We start from the raw sequence: 19,866 nt of genomic DNA, 5'->3' as shown, positions 1-19,866 counted from the left end.
TAATGGCCCGAAGCTAAGGAAGGGAAATTTTTTCCTCTTGGCTATTAAGAAAGTGCCCCCCAGTCAGGAGGGAAGGGGGAGAGTCCCCAGGGAGGGAGCGCTGGCGCCGGCCACAGCGCAGAGATGGGATGTTAATGGAGGTGATGAAGGGAAGGATCTTTAGACAACACAAGAGGTCAACCTGTTGACCTGAGCCAGCTCCCTCCTGGCCCTACAATCTGTACGGTGCCATGATAAATTCCACTTCCCTGACTTTACTGCGGGTGCTTTATCGCTCGACTTAATGGCTGGGAAATGTCTTCACTTGACTGCTCCTTTCAGATGAGAGGGCTGTCTGTGATCCTCGGGCTTAAGCAACAATTCACTGCCTGCAAAGGGATGATGCCTTTTTATTATCTTCCCTCTCAGAGCCTGGACTCGAGGTCCTGGCTCCTCTTTGCCACTGATTTTTCCCTTCCTGACCTCGTCCCTCGTGCTACCTTGCAGATTCTCACAAGCTGCCTTTGCAAACACATATTTGGAGTTTCCATCCTCTGAGTTCTGATTTGGCAATGGCACTATTCAGTCAGACATGGGTGGGTGGTGTGGGGCTCCCCAAGGGTGTTGTGACCCTTTTGGATTCCAGCCTGGAGAGCAGGAGTCAGGTGTGGAGGAGGATGCTGGCAGCAGATGTGTGTGGTACAACCACCCTCCTGTTTTTATTGCAGGTCTCAGTGGTCTCATCAGAGTTGATGTTTTCTTTAATGTTACAGACACCGTGCAATTGCAGAGGAATCCAGGCTTTGGATGAGCAGCAGCTTTAAAATGCTGGGGTTGCACAAAAAAGTATGGAAATACATCTGGAATCTGCCAGCTAATAAACCCAGCTCATCTTAATTATGACTGCTTTTATTTTAGAGGTCAAAATGAAGGTTTGCAGGGGTCTAATTTGGAGCAGTGGAGCTATGGAGATGTTCCCAAAGGGAATTTTGAAGGAGTCTGGTGTTACAATGTGCTGGGTTGTGGTGATGGAGGGCCCTCTGTTGCAGGGAGCTTCAACTCATTCCTGGGGGAGCTAGCCTTGCTGGAAGCTTTTATTTTTAAGGAAGTGGGGCAGAGATGGTGTTTGAGGCAGAGCCAAGGCTGTGGATGTGTCCCTGGGCTGGAATGAGCAGCGTGTCTGGGAGCGATGCCGCAGGGTGGGGACAAGTGGGGGCTGGCAGCTCCTTTCAGCTGCCCCCAGGCTGTGCTCCCCATGGAGCCTCCACCTTTCCTTGGATAAATGCCAAAGGGATGTGTGTCCCTTTCTGGAGGCTGTTAGAGTGAATTGTGAGGAGGTGCTGGGAGCAGAGGAGGAACCGTCGCCATCAGCAGCTTTTTGTTAATCTGGTCTGAAGGTTCCCACTGTGGATGTGGCTGGAGCTGCCTCTGCTCTCCCTGTGGGTGCAACTGGAAATGTGCAGGCTCCTGGTGCCTCTGGATGGAGGGAGACAAGGGAGGCCGATGCAAGAGGGATTTTCCACCTCTGCTTTTATATCTGCATCTTTTTGCTTTGCTCTCTTTGTCCATTCCCAAACAGATGTGGACATGGAGAAAGCCACTGTTGGAATTCTAGCTGTGGATCCCGGAGTGGTTTGGGTTGGATGGGAAGTTAAAGCTCACCTAATCCAATCTCCCGCAGTCACCAGAGACATCTTCAACTAGACCAGATTGGTCAGAGCCTGTTGGTCTTCCATCAATGTACTTTTATACACAGAAAGTGCCTTTATTGCAAAATTTCTGGGATACTTTTTATTTTTATCCAGAGAAATTGATTTTCCATTGGGCAAATCTAAATCTAGGTGATTGCCTGGAAAGAGCTCAGTGACTTAGTTGTCTGATGACTAAGGGAGGAGTTGTCCCTGCTGGCCAGGGAGACCTGCTGGGAGGCAGTGGGAAGCACCAAACCCCAAACCCTAAAACCCACTGGAAAGTAACATGTCATATTCTGTCCCATCTACAGGACACAGATTACTCTTTCAGGAGCTGGGAGCTAGCTGGAATGTCCTTGCATTAAGTAAACGGGGGGAAAACTAATCTATTCCATGAAAATTTTACTTTTTGGAAATTTCTGCTGAGATGAGGAAGTTAGAGGATATTTTCTTTTTTATTTAAACATATATAGACATATATATATATACACACACATACATATTTGAGTTTCAGCAGCTTTCCATTTCCTAGTCAGCTCTCTGCATGATACCATTTCTGCAGGCACCAGATGACTTTTTTCCCCCTCAGGAAATTTTCTAATATCAATTTAATTTTGACTCTCACAGCTGCATCTATTCCGTGGGGAACCTACTCTACGGCCTAGCCAAGAAAGTGTTTCCTCTTAGCTGCGAGTTCATTTTCCAGCTTTAAAACATCATTCAGTCATTCCTAATGAAAGGTATAATCAACTTTAAGGCTCCATGGCTTAGCTGAGCCCCTAATGGAGATGGGGATCATTCCTGTAAGATCATTCCAGCAATGGCTCGGCCCTTATTTCCCACGACAGCTGTGCTGGCACCTTGCAGAGGATGGATTTCAGTGGATGAAACTGCACCCAGAGGGATTAGAGCCAGTCCACGTGGATGCAACTCCGTGAGTTTCTCCCTTGGGATGCATTCTGGCATCCCACAGGGATTTGCTCCTTCTCTGTTGTTGTGGCTCCACAAATCCTGTGCGGCTTCTGCAGGAGCAGATGATAAAGAATTTGGTCCAGCTTGACTTAAAACAAAGAAAAAGAAGGAAAAAACAAACCCAAACAGCAAAAATCCCCAGCAAAAACACAGTTTGTGTCCCATCTGATTGTATTTCCATGCCCACGTCTGCTCTGCATAAATGTTTTGGGAGCACCAAAGGGGAATTGTCTTCATTTTCCGTGGCGTGCTGTGCAACAGGAAGGGTTGGGGTTATTCCAGACCCTGCTGAATTCCACCATGGATACAGTTCTGTACATCCCTTCCTGTGCCCATCTGCTGTGGAAATATGAATGCAAATAGCACCAGGAAAACAGGATCAGGTGGAAGGAGGGAGCAGTAGGAGACCTGTGAGGAACATCAGGGCTGCCTTGGGAGTGGGGTAGTGTTAAATAAGGTCATGGAGCACTGGAGCTCCAAATAGACCCCACGGAGCAGGATGGGATTTATTCCATTGAGTGTTTACCCAGCCTTGTGGAACAGGAACCCTGGGCTGCTCTGGGTGGAGGAAAGCCCTGGAAATCATGGAATAGGATGGAATGGGATAGAAAGAGAGAAGAGAAGAGAAGAGAAGAGAAGAGAAGAGAAGAGAAGAGAAGAGAAGAGAAGAGAAGAGAAGAGAAGAATTGAAAATAGAATAGAATAGAATAGAATAGAATAGAATAGAATAGAATAGAATAGAATAGAATAATTTAGGTTTGAAAAGCCCTGTAAGATCACTGAGTTCACCCATTTCCCCAGCACTGCCACACCCACTTAACCAGCTTTATAGAGCTTTCAAATGCCTTCAGGGATGGGATTCCACCAGTGCCCTGCTGCCAGGAAAAAGTGCCCTGGGGACCCTGGGATACTCAGATGTGCCACAGGGCAGGGGAAGGGCTGTGGGGATGAACCCACCCCTCAGCCAGGGCTGGATGCTTTCCGTGCAATGGGTTCTTAAGTTTCCCCCTCCCTGTTCAACCCTAAAGTAGCTTATGAAGCATCAAAAATGACAGAACTTTGGAAATAAGCAAAACCTCCAAGTCCTCCATCTCTCTCCCAGAGGAAAAACCCAAACAGATGAGCCAACAGAAATTTTTAATTGAAATGTTTGGGTACAAATTACCTGACAATCCAAACAGAGGAGTTTGGAACCAGCGCTGAGCTTCTTGTTCAGAAAATATTGAAGCAACCTGACACTTTCAGAACTCCCCATAAACCTTTGGAAGTGAAAAATTAATCCGGAGTAACCTCTTTCTCTGCTTTCTAAAGCAGATTGGCTTTTGATGGATGCTTTTACCTCCTCAATAGATCCCAACCAGCCGAGCCTGGCTCTTCTCTGTTTTGTGGTGTGAATCCCTGGAGCATCAGAGAGTGGGAATGCACCTGGGGCTGCTCTGGGTGTGAGCGATTGCTCTGGATACCTGGAGCATTTCCATTCCTACCTCCTCCCCTTTTGCTGTGCCTGTCAGTCCACGTCCATCATTCCTTCTTGCAGCAGTCAGGTGTCTGTTGCTGCTGCCTTTTATCCCTCTGAATCTACCTCGTGGGATTAGGCAGGGAATGGAGAGTTGTAGCATATAATAGCAGGGCTGTAATTACCTGATGAATACGGTGTAATTACACTGTGGTAAAGCTTTTGGATAACCTCACCACCTCCCACTTGTCCCTATAACTGGAATTTCACTACATTTCAGCTCTTAACGTTACCTCCATCTCCAAAATTGTGGCTTTGGCTTCCTGGTCACCATGGAAGGGTATTTATAACATTCAGTGGCACCACTGATTTTGCACTTACACTTTAATTAATTTGCGGCCATGGAGCCTTGAAGTTGTAAGAATAGAGTGAAAATTGCAGGTGTGGGAAGCAGAGCTGTGGTGTAATCGCACCACAATTGCTGGGCAATCACACCCTGCAAGCTCAGCATAAAGCCACATTAAAGTTTTGGTGGGACCTCCCTGGGGTCTGTTGGCACGGGTTTGGATGGGCAGAGGGATCTGAGCTGCTGCAGGTCCCTCTGCCCAGGTGCAGACAGGTTGGACTCCTCACTCTCTACAACTCCCTGAGGGTGAAGGCTGGTGGGGGTCAGCCTCTTCTCCCAGAAACAGGGACAGGACAAGAGGACACAGCCTCAGGCTGTGCCAGAGGGGTTCAGGCTGGACATCAGGTGGAATTCCTTCATGGAAAGGGTTGTCGAGCATTGGCAGGGGCTGCCCAGGGAGGGTTGGAGTCCCCATCCCTGGAGGTGTCCAAGAAACACCTGGACGTGGCACTCAGTGATCTGGGCTGAGTGACAAGGTCACGGGTTGGACTCGATGATCTTGGAGGGCTTTTCCAACCTTAATGATTCTGGGATTCTCTGAATTCTCTGACTCTCCTGACTTTCCCTGATCCATCCTGCTTGCAGTTTCGAGCCCCTCAGCCCAGCCTGGATGTGGCCTGGTGGCACCATTCAGCAAACTTCATCTTAATGAGTGACCTGAAGCTAATTACCGTCTTCCTTGCACATTTCCATCCCTCTGACTCCAGTAAAACCAGCCCAGCCATTTCCCTGCCTTTTGGAGCTGCTATTTGGGATACACAACAAGCACTGTAACATAATGGATTTTTATTATTATTAGGCTCCCAGTGCCTGTTTCCCTGTCAGTGTAACAGGGCTAATGAAATGTCCCCACCACTCATGGGGCTTGGGAGAACAATTTGGGCGGATCTCCGCAGCATTTGGAAGAGGTGGAACGCTGGTTGTTATTTATTACAGATCTGGTTTACTTAGCCCTGGGTTTATTGAGTCTCCCACTCGCAAATGCCGACCACAGCTCCCAGCGCTGCTCCCGGTGCCAGGGATCCTTCCTGTTGCCTCTGAGTTGCCAGCTGGACTTGTTGTGGACTCCAGCTCAGGCCAGTGGGCCAGGTTCATCCCTGGTGTACCATCATTGACTTTAATTGAGCTACCCCAGGGAGGAATTTGGCCCGCTCTGGTTGTGAGCTGTGCACTGATGCCAGGCAAAAAGCACAGCGGGTGCCAGCAAGGGCTGTGACAGCCCCGTTTCAGCGTGGGGCAAAATTCCTGCACCTCTGTCTGCTGTGGGACACCGATGGGCAGGGAAAGGGGAATCCAACAGCGCATTCCTTACAGGACTTCACGTCTCATGGGGTTCCAGATTTCATCTCCCTGTCTTGTTCCCTGACTTGCCTGACCGACAGAGAGGAAAAAAAAAGCAAGAAGGGGGAAAAATGGACAGTGGATCCTTAAGTAAAGTGAGGTCTGACTCCGTGCTGAAGAGCTGCTGCTCTCAGACCCTCTGATCAGACCCAATTTGCTCCTTACATGCTTGTAACTGGCATCAGAACACATGCATAGAAGCAAACCCTTTTTTCCTTATGACAAAGTTTATTCTTGTTTTACTCAGGATCCTGCGTGCCACAGCCCCCAGCATCATGTGGGTGGGTGACAGCCACTCCTGCAGCATCACCTTGGCCACCCCCCAGGCAGTGCTGGACCCTGCTCATATCCCAAATCCTCTTCCATCACCTCCTGCACATTGCCTGGAGGCGGCCGCTTCCCGGGGAGAGAATTCAGCTGCCTGGTTCAAAGCAGAGGGAAAGTTTCTGTGCTGGCAGATCTGGGGCAGAATTTTAAGAGTGTCTGAATTTCCTCCCGTTCCGTCTGAAGTGAGGCACATCCAAGGATGCAGCCCTTGGCTTTCATCCGCCTCACCGCAGGCACTGTGAGCTGTTCTCCTCTGAATCCACTCTCCTGGCTTCGTATTTCCTGTGGTGTTTTAGAGAGTGGCTCTGGCTTGCTAAATGCAGGGGCATTCTGAAAAAAAATACATATAATTAACTCTAAATGCATCAAAACCATGCATCCTCCCACCTCATTCTGCTGGGATGGGGTTGGTTCTGTGGTGGGATGAGATGGGTGCTGTGATGGGACAAGGTGAGAACAAAAACCCTGGCTTTTAGTGTGTCCTCCCACTTCATTCTGCTGGGATGGGTTTGGTTCTGTGGTGGGATGAGATGGGTGCTGTGATGGGACAAGGTGAGAACAATAAGGGGATGAGATGGGTGCTAGGATGGGATGAGGTGAGTGCTAGGATGGGATGAGGTGAGAGCAATAATGGCATGAGATGCGTGCAAGCATGGGATGAGGTGGGTGTTGTGATGGGATGGGGTGGGCATTGGGATGGAGTGGGGTGAGAACAATAATGGGATGAGGTGGGTGCTGTGATGGGATGATGTGAGAGCAGCAGTGGGGTGAGATGGGTGCTAGGATGGGATGAGATGGGCATTGGGTTGGGGTGAGGTGGGCATTGGGATGAGGTGGGTGCTGTGATTGAATGAGGTGGGTGCTAGGATGGGATGAGGTGAGAGCAATAATGGGATGAGGTGGGTGCTGTGATGGGATGAGGTGGATCCCGTGATTGAATGAGGTGGGTGCTAGGATGGGATGAGGTGAGAGTAATAATGGCATGAGGTGGGTGCTAGGATGGGGTGAGGTAGATGTTGTTGTGATGTGCTATGATGGGATGAGGTGGGTGCTGCGATGGGATGAGGTGAGAGCAATAATAGGATGAGGTGGGTGTTGAGGGTGATGAGGATGGGGTGAGGTAGATGTTGTGATGTGTTGTGATGGAGCTGCCGGGTGCAGAGGAATTTATCTGTGGCTCACACAGCCGGAGATTTGCATCTCCCACCCTCTCTGCCACCCCGTCATTCTCAGCCCTTCTCCTCCCCAGGGGGTGTGAGGCCCTTTTGTAGCCGTGGCTGCACATCTCGGGTTATCTCAGGACACGGGGTGCAGGGAGCAGCAGGTTTGATGACAGCAGGGACAAGCATGGAAAAGCTGTGGTGCAAACAGTTGGAAACTGATAACTAGCAGTGATGCCTTTGCCAGGAGAGGAAAAAAACGACTGTAAATTTGCTTTGTTTTGATATTCAAATACTCCTTTCTGTGTATGTGCTAATGGGTACGCTGGTGTTATGGCATTATTAGAACAAAATATTCAGATGATTCCTAACAGAATTTGTGTTTCACAAGCTACATGGAAATGCTGGCTTGGAAACTAGAGTAGTGTTAGAAGACTGTTTCTCCCAGGGGATAATAAGAGGCCCAAGCTGCCCTGCAGGGTTGAGGCTTGGAGTGTGTGATCCAGGTGAATTCTCCAAGGAATCCTTGCTAGACAATTTTCCCCTCCCCAGTATGAAAGGAGCACCTGAAATACAGACCAGGGTGAGCCCCAGCCCCTCCTATCCTTGATCCCTTTTCCTCACGTGCTTCCCAGCTTTGTGGGATGTGAAAGGCTGTTTTGAAAGGACAGCTCTGCTTCTGCTGTGTAATGGCACAGCTGAACCTGGGGCAGCATCCCCCAAGGTCTCCTCTGGCTCCATCAGCTCTGTGCCTGGATTCCTCAGCTGAGGCCAGGCTGAGGCTCTTAGTTCTTCATTGCCACCGAAATGAGCAGCAAATCAATGCAGGCCTAATAAAAGATGATTGGGAATTGCTAATAGGAGTGTGGGAGGGCAGCCCTGCCTCCCAGAGCCAAGATGAGTATGGATTTTCCTGTGCCAGGGACTGTAAATGCTTCTGAGCTCCCCAGGGAGCCCTGGATGCTCACCCTCTTCCTTCACCCTCATCATTCTCCCACTGCCTTAAAAAGGAACCCGGCAAAGGCGATTAGCTGGGTTAATTAGCTGGAGGTGGCAGGGAGGGCTCAGCCTGGCTGGGATGGAGCGAGCTGGGACAGGGTGCGTGGTGGGGACAAGGAGCCCCTTGGCCAGGGCCAGGTTAGATTGGGTATTAGGAAGAAATTCCTAACTGTGGGTGGGGTGAGGCTTTTGCACAGGTTTCCCAGAGGAGCTGTGGCTGGTGTCCAAAGCCAGGTTGGATAGGGCTTGGAGCAACCTGGGACAGTGGAAGGTGCTCATGGTGGGAGGTCCCTTCCAACCCAAACCATTCTGGGATTTTGTTACAAGACCATCTGCCCTGCTCCTGCCCCGGTCAGAGTTTGGTCCCCATCCCACAGTACCTGTGCAGGGGCAGGAAGAGGAGAAGGAAGGTCAAAGAGTGGGAACACAGCTGGAAAGGTTCTCACTGCCTTGATGCTGGGCTTCCACTCCAGCTCCTGGTAGTTCTCTCTCCAGCTTGCCTTATTTATGGACTGACATCTCCCCCACTCCTCTCCCTCCAGCAGCCACGGTCCCAGCACCCCAGAGGCTCCCCATCAGTGATAGATCAGCACCAATAAACTCCCTGCTTCGCTCTGCACTCGGCAGCCAAACCCCTCCTGCCCTTCACGTTGGTGCTGCTGGGGGATGATGTATGAAATCCAAGTCGGTTTGATTCATACGAGTTGTGTTCACCTTGCAGAACAGGCTGTCACCAAAAATAATAAACCTCCTTGTTTTAATGCCTGGAGAGGCTGTTGGACGAGCAGCAGGACAGGTTTAGATCCTCTTCCAAGGAAAAGGACGCTTTTGAGAAAGACGGATTGCGAGCCACGGGATGGCTGCACGAACGGTAAATAATAATTAGAGCTGTGTCTGGAGGCTGCATGGAGAGCAGGGACCTGTCAGGCTTCATGTGGCACTGCTGTTCTGGACAGGACAACTCCTGACCCACGGCCTGTAAGGTCTAAATGGCGTTGCCAAGAGCAGGAGGTTGGCAGTGCGGGGTGAAGTGACGCGTCCCTTGTCACCCAGGAGAGAAGTGGCACAGCCCTGGGTGCTGCAGCTGCTGGTTCAGGCAGGGATGGGGACAGGGTGGCTGCAGTTCATCATCCCTTACATCCACAGGCCTTTGCAAGAAGAGGAAAAACCCTGCTGGGCAGCTCTTTACCCCCTGATTTATAGTTCATCCCTTGAATTTTTCTCATGCCACAGCACAGTCCTCTGAGTTCACACCTGCTTCCAGGAGGAATTTTCTTTGGACAAATGCACCAGCACAGTATCCAGTGAGGTTGTATCCTCCTCTGTCTCCTTTTTGGGCAGCTCAGATTATGATGCCTGTCTTTTCCTGGCGTCAGACCTGCCTCCAGCAGGGTGCCCCCAGCACAGCCCCTTGGTCCTTCTCCCTTTGGATGCTCTGCTGTCTCCTGCCTTGGGATGTGATCCCCAAAGCCCCGTCCTCCTCCATGTCCTGGAGCAGCCCACACATGCACATGGCATTGAGGCAAAAAAGTATTAATGGGAGGAAAAGTTAACCACGTTTATTGAACTGCAAAAAAGGTTGTTTTTACATCCCTTTATTGGAATATAAAGACAGCTTTTATAACCTTTTAAAGGGGCATAAAAGCAGCTTGGAGACCAGAAACCTTGCTCCAGTGGAAGGCAGGGAAAGGGAAAGGGAAAAGGCAAAGGAGGAGAGCAAACATTTGGCATGTTCTGAGGTCAGGAGTAGCTGGGAGGGCTGGCTGGAGCCACTGAGACCCCAGGTCTGATGTGGTTGTGGTGTCACCTCTCCTGGGGAGGTTTGCAGCCCTCGCTGCTGCTCACAGCCCTGCTCCTGGACTGGGACAGTGTTCCTCCCCTCTCCAAGTGAAGAGCCCTCCTGGGAAAGGGAGGTGTTGGACTTAATGAGCTCACTTTCATTTTTCTCCCCAGTTTTCTGTGGATAAATACTGCTTTGGCTTCCTTCCTCCTGGAGTGAGGGAGGAGGGAACGTGTAAAGGCCTGGCCTTGAGGCTGGAAGGAAAGTTTGCTCTGTGACTGCTCCAGCCTCTCTGGGGCTTCTGGGTGGGCCAGCTCACAGCATCAGTGTCCCAAAAAGCATTGCTTAATTTGGGATCTGGGCTGGCACACTCATGGCTGGGATATCCTCCCTCCCACTGATACCTCCAGTATTTTGTGTGCTGCAATCCCTCTCCTCCACGGCATGGGATTCACTGCCTCCTTGCCCATCCAGATCAGCAGGTCCAGTGGTTGAGAGCAGCACCTTCAGATCCAGGAGGAAGCTCCTTCCAGCTCTTCCAGAGCTCCTGGAGAGCGCTCTGAAAGCATCTGGCATTGCAGGTGGGTAGAGCCCAACCAGCTCCTGCTCCTCCCAGGACAGAGCTGGATTTTCTCCACCCAGTGGGGGAGATGTGCCTTTTTCTTCGCCTTGTTCCCTCAGCAGTGGCTCTGACACGACATTAAGAGAGGAGAGTGACCTTTCCACCAGTCTGCAGCTCCGGGGAGGGGAGAGCTGAGCCCTGTCTGCAGCAGAGCACTGCTGGAATACGGATAGGTCGCGGGGCTCCCTTATCTCCACGCCATCTCCCAAATAATAAGCTTCCCCAGATAATGTTGTAGGGCTGTAAAGAGGACGGGAGCAGGAGCAGCTGCTTCTAATTTCACTTCATGGGGAGGGAGGCGATGCTGAGAGCACCCCGCATTCTCGGCACATATTTTTCATCATTATAGGCAGAAATGCCAGAGCTCTGACAGATATTAATGCAGTTCACACCGGGAGAAAATCTTCTTTCCATCAGGCTCCATGTGCAGCAAGAGGGCAGTGCCATTTGCAGCCCTAGGGAGGATGTGTTTGAAAGGTGATGTGTTTTTCACCTGGGAAGTTTCATTCCCAGGCAAAGTTCTCTTTGGAGAAAGGGCACCTGAACCCATCCAGCTGGGGGCTGTGGGATCACTCTTCACTGACCTGGCTGAAGGTGCATCTGCAGCACTGCTGGGAATTAATCTGGATTTTGGTGTAACTCAAATTCCCCTCTGCTGGCTCTGTCATGGCTGTGTGTCACCACGGGGGGATGTGATTGTCCCATGGAGCAGTTTTGTGACCTGGGCTCCCATCCTACCCTAACCCACAATGATTTTGTGAGTTTTTCAGACTTATCCCACAGGGAACTGCACCTCCTTGCACCCCTCAGCCTCCTTTTATTTGCTTATCCCACTAAATATTCATCAGTAACATTTAAGACAAAGGAAAGAGATAATTACAAGGGGAGAGTTTTTTTGCAGTATTAAAGGTTAACAGAATTCTTGGCATTTGTGCCTTGTCGATCTCCATGTAATTATGCTCATTTCCCAGAATTCAGAGGCGACTGTGCCTGTTAACGCTCAAAGATGGTACCCCGGGAATTAAATTTATGAGATCATTTCTCAAAATCTTCAGATTCAAACCAAGCATCTTGCTTAATGGCATGACTATTATTAATATTATTCTTGGATGCAGAGAGCCGTGAGGGTCAGAGGACCAGTGGCAAAACTCAAATTGATACAGGCAGACAGCAACGAGCCTGGACTTTTTTCCCAAGGAATGTACTCGAGCAATTTGGTAGCTTCAGGGAAGCAGGCTGGCAAAAGATGGGTGCTGATTTGGGGTGAAAATGGGGAAAAGCCCATCTTGGGCAGCAGCTGGTGGGGACTCAGAAAGGACAGCTTGGTTTGGAGGTGACTGCTCCCAGTCTGGAGGCAGGTGCAGGCAATAGGGAGAGCAGTGGCTCCCGGAGAGGCGGATTGAAAGGATGCAGAACACCTGGCAGTGGGCTGGGCTTTCACCCAGCGCAGCTGAGCACATTCAGTGCTTTTAAAAGAGGGATTTTAGGAGCTCTGATCTTACTATTTGCTTTTTGTTGCACATGGTTGTCTAAACTGGGGTATGTGCTCTTCGCCTGTGGTCTGCATTCCCTGGTTTTGTAGGGACCGAGCAGTTTTCTGTTCAGAAAGGGTTTGGGGTGGGAAACTGAGCTGGAGGGGATGAACCAGCCAGGCTTTTTGCTGCTCCCTGCAGTTGAGGCTGTGTGTGATATCCAGATGGGCTGGGAAAGGCTTGGCACAGTGTGTTTGCCTTGGGACCATCCCAGGAGGAGGCACAGCTACTCTTGGAGCTGCTTTTCCAAACAGTTATCCAGCACAGAGCCCCCAGACTGTGGGCAGAGCCTCAGAGGGGGTAGAACCTTGTGTTTTCACATTTAAGGGAGCCGTGCTAGAGCTCTCAAATATCCATGGTGAGATCTGAGGAGTGTCTGGCTTTGCTTTTCAGCTCATTCAGCTTTTTCCCCTTTTCACTGACTGCAGGGATTGAGTCGTAGAGCTCTGGGTTAATGTCACACACTTATCAAATGCCATTAGATGGATAATGACATGGCTTTATCCCATATCATCACTGTCCCTGGCACCTGAGCTAATCAAACACTGCTGGGGATGCAGAGTCTGTACCAAAGAAGTTTTTCAGGGTGTTCATACAGCAGCATAAGCTCACAAGGAAACCGTGAGAAACAGATTTATGTGAAATCAATATTGATCTGTACCAAGGATCAATCCCAGTTCATAATTCTCACTGTGCCAGTGTGGCTTGGTAGCTCTTTGATCAGTTTTTTAACTCTCTGCAGAGATGTTTGATCTGGAGCCTGGACCTACAGAGGCGTCACATCATAAATGTGTGTGCCTGGCTGGGCTGCTGTGAAAGGCCCAGACACTGAGGGCTGTGGGAGAGAGGACTGATCCAAAGGGAAAGTGAGGCCTTGAGGGCTGCTTTGCATCCTCCTGATCTGATGTCCCAGCTGCAGCACTGCCTGGCCCCTCTGGAATGCACAAAGAATCCCAGGATGGTTTGGGTTGGAAGGGACCTTAAAGCTCATCCAGTCCCACTCCCTGCCATGGGCAGGGACACCTCTCACCAGCCCAGGCTGCTCCATCCAACCCGGCTTTGGACACTGCCAGGGATGAGATATTGAGTATCCTCAAGGGTGCTGCTGTGCATTAGGGCTGGCAGAGCTCTGTGGGGCATTTTGGCTTTCCTTTTCCTCCGGGAGCACGTTCTGGGTTACCCAGTGAGATGGTGCAGGGAGATCAGCCCTGTGCTGGCTTTGCAGCACCAGTTTGGGACAGATTTGCAGCATTTTCCATGGTACCTGCTCCTCCAGGCTTTGCAGCTCAGCCGGGGGTGCCCTGGAAGGAGTTAACTCGTGCTTGAAAATTCCGAAGTCCCTGAGCACGATGAGAGCAAGCGACAAACCCGAGCCCAGCAGTTTTTTAAAGGGCAAACAAAATGTTCCTGTTTTTACTGCGAGGCACTTGGTGCAAAGTGCAGGCAGAGCAGGGCAGCGTGGCTTTAGGGGAAGGCTCCCAAAAGCACATTTTATTTAAATTTAATAGGACGGTTACTGTAAGTTTATCTAAACTGCAGTTAAATATTAACAGCATCTCTAGCAGGGATTAATGGGGGTCTCCTGCGTTGTTTTAAACACCGTGAGGAGGGTGCTGGGAGTCCCTGCCTGAGAGGGATTGAGGGCTGAGCGCCCATGAGGATGCTGCTTGCATTCCAAAATGTGCCCTAGAAACAGCCCTGAACAGGCGATTTCTCCAGCTCCGAGCGGGAATGCCTTTGGGGCGAGAAGGGCTCAAAACGGCTCCGGCCAAGTAAGGCTCCCAATCATTGTTCTTTAATTGGGGCCACCGTTAACGAGGGGATAAATGAGGCAACGAGCGGAGCTGGAGCCCGCGTCCTTTGTGGCGTCGGTGAATGGCTGCAGACACGGAGGGCTCTGCAGTTAATTCAGGAAAAGCTTCCCCGGACCCGTGTGTCATTCACCTGACTAATGCCAAGGAAATTAAGCACTTCTTGTGCAACTCGGAGCTTATTGGAGAATAATGGGGTATGCGATAGCACGGCTGGCGTTGTAAAACCGTGTTTTCATTTGGAAGGAACGAGAGTGTCTCGAGCATAAATTACGTTTCTGATCATATTTGGCCATTTCAGATTAAAAATAAATTTCCACTTTGGGGCTATAGATTGCCATCTATCAACTCCCTGAAAAGGGAAAAAAGGAATTAAAAAGAAAATCTGGCTGTACGAATTGCCTTGCTATGACCTACTTATTGAAAGTAGTTTTTTGTTCTCCAGGAATGAAATCCATTGGTGTGGGGAGGTGTAGGATTGTATGGATACAGGTTTGCAGGATGGGAGGATCTTTAACTTGGACCAGCAAACAGCTACTAATAAATACTTCTAATAAATTAGAAGATAGAGTCGTGCTGGATACTTGGGAGGAAGCAGGAGAAAACGCAGCAATGTTGTTGTTTCCCTTGATAGAGGAACTTGAACTTCGAATTTGCATCTGATTATGGTCCTTTGGGACCACTCAGATCTGCAAATTAGCTGCTTAAGGCTTGGTTCTGCAGGAAAAGCCCGAGACTGGGGCAGTGTTTGCTGGGAGGGTCCTTGCGGAAGGAGTCGGGTCCCTTGCAGCAATCCAAATGCCATCATTCTTCCCTGTGGGACGTTTTTGGGACTGATTTGCTCCCTGCTCTGCCTCTGAACCTCCTTCTCCCCAGCTGTCGGCAGAGATGCTCCTTTGGGAAGCAAACCCACAGGGCCTTGCTCCTTCTGACCCCTTCTCCATCCAGGCTTTCAGCATCCTCCCGTCCACGGGGAAAATCCTTCTGCTGGCTCCATCCCTGCCGTGCATCACTTCCCACCCTGTCCAGCCCCTGTTTGTGGTCTCTGCCAGGAGAGGGGGGCCTTTAGCCTTGCTGGAAAGGAGAGCGGTGAGATGGATGCGGAGATAGAGACGCACCTCGAGTGTGCTGTGCTCGGCTCGTTCTGTTTGTCTCCTGCCTGTTGCTCGAAATGAGGAGAGGAAAAAAAAAAATACTTTCACCTAAGTAGGAAGAAAGGGAAGAAGCTGAAAGCGAGAGGCTGTTTGGTGCTCAGATGGGCTCAGCCCGTGCGCAGCAAAGTCTGCTGCTGCTGTGGTCAAAACCCAATGAAGGAAAAAAGACTCTCTCATCCCCAGAGAAGGCTACAAAGCTCTCTTTCTCTCGCTGCTGAACCTTCACAGCTGGACTCAGTTGCTGGCTCCACTGCTGCTGGAGCAACTGAATTATTTAAAGGAACCTTGATTTGGTTTTCTCTTTGCTGTTTTCCTGCGTTGTGTTTATTGTCTATAGATATTTTTATAGTCCGAAGCAATTACAGCTGTCAGAAAAGAGACGAGCTGTGACAGGCTGATTTATATGTACATTGTATGTATGCAAGAGAGGGAGGGAGACCAGGGATTCTGCCCGGCTTTAGTATGCAGGAGCATATTGGATGTAAATTCCTTGGGATTTTCAAACAATGCTGCTGATGATCTCCTAACAGTGGGCCAAATTCAGCCCTGGCAAGGGCTGGAACAGCTCTGCAGGTCACATCTGCCCCAGCCTCGCTTGCTTTCAGTGCAGGGAGGTGTTTTTTCGCTCGTAATTTAAGATGCTCCTGGCGATCCGGGGCTGAATTCCGTGTTAAAAGGTTAACTGGCTGTGGTTATTGGAATCCCTCTGGTTTTGCTGACACAGGAGTTGGTCTCTGCCCATTCAAAGGAGCAGCCCCACAAAGAGCGAGCTCTTGTGTGATGGTCGTGCAGGTATCCCAGCGGGGTCCCCGTCCTGCCAGGGGTGCCTGCATGCCGCAGCAATCAGCAGGATTGCTGTGTTTTATTCTTCGCTCTCTTGTACACCCCGGTGCAATGACACAGCCCTGGACAGTCTTTGCCTCTGACGGGCTCTCCTTATGCAGTGAGGTTTCAGAGAACCCTCCCATGTAATTTGTGGCCCCGAAGGATCGCGGAATGCGGCGTTCCCCCCTCCCTTGCCGGTCCTGACAGCCGAGTTCACTGCGGGGATTAAAGTCCTTCTGCCAAGAGCTGGGGAAAGCTGCCGTTTCCTCTGGGAAAACACAGGGCTCGAGGCAGCACGTCCCACCAGCGCTAAATTCAGGGAGCAGAGAGCCTTCGGACAAGGAAAAAGTGGAGAGACTTGCAGAGCAATCCCCTTCTCGTATGGCCAGTCAGCATACACAATAATAATAAAGCTTTATTTGATGGAGTGTTTCCTCTGCCCGGCACAGCTCATAATGTTTTAGAGATTAAATAGCACAGTTAGTGAATTAAGCAGTAGTTTACAGGGGATTCGGAGACTCCAGGGATTAGTAACGGGCTATGGATCCTTTCACATCTAGGTCACCACTTTGAATCCAGCTCAGGTTGCCAGCAGCAAACTCAAAAACAACAACAAAAAACCCCACCTCCCCACGTTGGTGCCGTGCAAAAGCTGCCGAGCACACGGTGGGGGAATGGAGGGAGGATTTTTGGACAAGGCAAAGCAGGGAAGTAATTTGGCACAGCAAGGGGGGAGACCTTGTGTTCCCTAAGGTTGGGCCGTGGCAGCTGGGAGGTTTGAGGGGTGCAGCACCCCAAAAGCTGTGATTTGACTGCTGCCTCCAGGACTCTCTGCTCTGAGGATGCTCCCCAGCACCTTTTTACCAGCATGGAACTGTGCCTGGAAATATTAATGTGTTTAGCCACTAGCGGAGGAAAGGAGGAATTACTCGGCATAAGCAAATGTGATATTTGTTAAATTATGAGCTGATAAAAAGTACTCGGGGACCGTGCTTGCGGCTGGGGAGGAATTTGCCACTTAAGCTCACGCTGTGTCTGTGAGGTGCAGGGGACCAGGAGGACACGCTCCTGCCTCTCCTCATCATCACCTGGCTGGGGGGAAGGGGGGGATATTACCCGTGCCTCAGTTTCCCCTCCTGCACAGTGACTTTGCCGCCTGGGATGGGGATGGTGCAGAGGTAGAGGAGGGCAAAGGGGAGAGTTGTGCGGTGCTGGCTGCGGGACGCAGGTAAGCGCAGGGGCAGAGAGGAGAAAGGAGCGGGGGTCTTGCCATCCCCCCGAAGAGCGCGGCGCGGCGGGGGTTAATGTGCGTGTCCTCCTGCGCATCCCGCCCCGCTGCCGCCCGCCCGTGTGCGGGGCTCGGGCCGTGCGGGAGCCGAGGCGCCGGGCAGCGCTGGAGCCGCTGCCATGACAACCCCGGGGATGCTGCCGGCCGGGGCCGGGGTGCTGCTGTCGCCGCCGCCCCCCCGCATCTCCCCCGCCCGCCGCTGAGGCCAGCCAGGGGCTCCGGCAGCCTGACATCCCCGCATTCTGCATCCCGCCGTCCGCTCATCCCCATCCTGCATCCCGCCTGGACCAGTCCCCCGGCAGCGGGGCGGGAGGAGAGGAGCTGCAGGGCATCCCGAAGGCTTTTGCCCGCTGTGCCTTCTTGCACCTGGACACGTTTGCTAGCTCGCCTCGGGGGTGTTTTTTGGGGTTTTTACTGGTTTTTGGACTGCCCCCGCCTCGGGACAAGCGTGCGGGGGTGGGGTACAGCCGGCCCCCCCCGGCGCCTCCTCGCCCAAGTGAGCCTCGGACTGCTGCCCGAAGAACCGGCTCGCCCAGCACCTTTGCCACTTCTCCTCCTCCTCTTCCTCCTCCTCCCCCCGGCCCTCCCGTCCTCCTCCCTCGCCCGAGGACAGCGGGACTCCCTCCGATGCCGCTCGGCAGGCTCAGCGCTCGCAGCCAGCCTTGCCGGGGGCTCTCCTGATCTCCGTGGAGCTCCGCAGCGCTCGCCCCGGTGGTTTTGCTCCCCCCCATCCCTCCTCTCCACCCACCCCTTCCCCCTTTTCGCCTTGTCGGGTGTGTTTTTTGCCTGTTGGAAAAGTCCCCGCTGCCCAGGATGGGGGTCGGTGGGTGCTTGGCCCTGCCCTGGAGGTGCCTGGTCGTCCTCTGTCTCAGGCTGCTCTTCCTTGTGCCCGCAGGAGTGCCCGTGCGCAGCGGAGATGCCACCTTCCCCAAAGCCATGGACAACGTGACAGTGCGGCAAGGGGAGAGCGCCACGCTCAGGTAGGAGCAGCTGGACGGGGGCTCGGGGGGTCGGGGGTCCTGCCTGCGTGGCGACTTTGGGGTCGTGACTCAGTTTCCCCGCGGGGGATGCGCCGTGCCCGTGGCGGTATACGATGGTAGCGGGCAGCGAGCTGAGAGATTGGAGTGCCAGGGGACTGGGCTTGGTGTCAGCCCTCCCAGTTGTCTTCGGGAAAGTTACTGGGGGTTGAAAAATAAGGGAGTGTGATTCCCTTTTGGCGTCCTGCCCCACAGCAGTGCGAGGCAGGGGCTCGATTGCTGCTGTCGTTACCGTGGCTCGGGCACTTCGGCCGCGTTCGGTGCAGATAAATCCTGCTCTGCTCCTGGAGTGCAGTGCCCGGGGTGTCTTCACCCATGTCAGACCGCCCCAGCCTGGGGAAAGGGGAGTTGGTGACCCCCTGGTGTGGCTTTGTGCCTTTATCTCAGGTCCAGACCTGCTGGAATTGGGAAGTGCAGGACGGGGCTGGCCCCGGGCAGGTTAATGCTCCGCTCCTTAAAAACCCCCGTGCTCCAGAGGCAAGGGGTTGCTGCTCTCTGGAAGCATTCCCTCCCTGGGAAGGGGAGAAATGGGGGCTGGGCGTTGCACCAGGGTCCTGTCTCCTGCAGCAGCGATCCGAGGGGTTCAGGGGCTGCCGAGGAATCCGTAATTTCGCTCAGCATAATTTGTGGGACATCTTATGCCCAGACACTCGTCCCTGTCCTCACAGCAGATGGGCACAGTCATCCCAGAGGATGTTTGATAGGGACATTAAAAATCAAAAGCCAGGTTTTAATTGCAGCGCTGGGAAACGGCGCTTGCAACTCCGGCATGCTCGGGAGCGACTTTGCTCCTCCGGAGCATTGCATAGGTGACACCAACATCTGCGGGGCCAGCTGGGTGTGTGCGGTGACACCGCACTCCTGCTTTACGCCAGCCAGTGGAGAGGGGCCAAGCCAGGGCAGAAAAGGAAGCCCCGGGAGGAATTTCAGGAATTTGCCTGTGACTCAGTTGTTTGCGGCCAAATCTTGTGTCCCCCCTCCCCAGCCCCTGAGTGCTCCTGGGAGGGTGGGAGCTGTGTTGTTGTGACCATTCCTCTGGATTTGTCTTGCGCCATGGCACAACTGGGCAAAGAGGCTGGAAAATGGGTGGCAGAGGAGGGAGGACAGAGTGTCTTGCTTAGGAATTTGAGCTTGGCTTTAAAAAGTAGTGGCACCTTTTCTTTCCTGAATCGCTGTGTTCTCCCAAGTGCCAAAATTCCTACAGATCCTGCTGTCAAAGAGGGAGGGCTTTGGGTTACTGGGGGTCTGGGCAGTGAAACACACGGGGTGGCAGCAGCTGGGTGGGCACTCTGCAAACTTGTGGGAAGAAGCTCTTGTGGGGGCCTGCACAGGGTTTTGGGCGTAGATCAGGGATTTTGATCCACAACAGGATAGAGGTGCCCTGCCCTGGCATTGGGTGGCCGCTGGTGTTGGAGCAGAACAAAGGGAAGCTTGGGTGAGTCAGCAGGAGGGACTCTTCCGTCAGGGAGGCTCCATGGGAAGGGGG

General features: G+C 52.1%; 1 protein-coding gene across 6 annotated transcripts in view; it reads left to right on the top strand.

The window, feature by feature from the left end:
* Nucleotides 1-19,866, top strand: part of LOC120508459 (protein CEPU-1) — a 356,395-nt gene that overhangs the window by 198,989 nt on the left and 137,540 nt on the right. For 2 of the 6 annotated variants that reach the window (XM_039722093.1, XM_039722094.1), the window contains exon 2: nucleotides 18,239-18,323. In XM_039722093.1, the coding sequence (XP_039578027.1) occupies nucleotides 18,239-18,323 (85 nt within the window). Of the gene's footprint in view, nucleotides 1-17,134; nucleotides 17,284-17,701; nucleotides 18,324-19,866 lie in introns of those variants that run through there. The other 4 variants (XM_039722095.1, XM_039722092.1, XM_039722097.1 and 1 more) reach the window with 3 other exon arrangements.

The sequence above is a fragment of the Passer montanus genome, unplaced genomic scaffold (genome assembly GCF_014805655.1).
Source record: "Passer montanus isolate IOZ18808 unplaced genomic scaffold, ASM1480565v1 scaffold47, whole genome shotgun sequence".
Classification (NCBI taxonomy): domain Eukaryota; kingdom Metazoa; phylum Chordata; class Aves; order Passeriformes; family Passeridae; genus Passer; species Passer montanus.
This window is presented reverse-complemented; position numbering and strand designations above follow the sequence as displayed.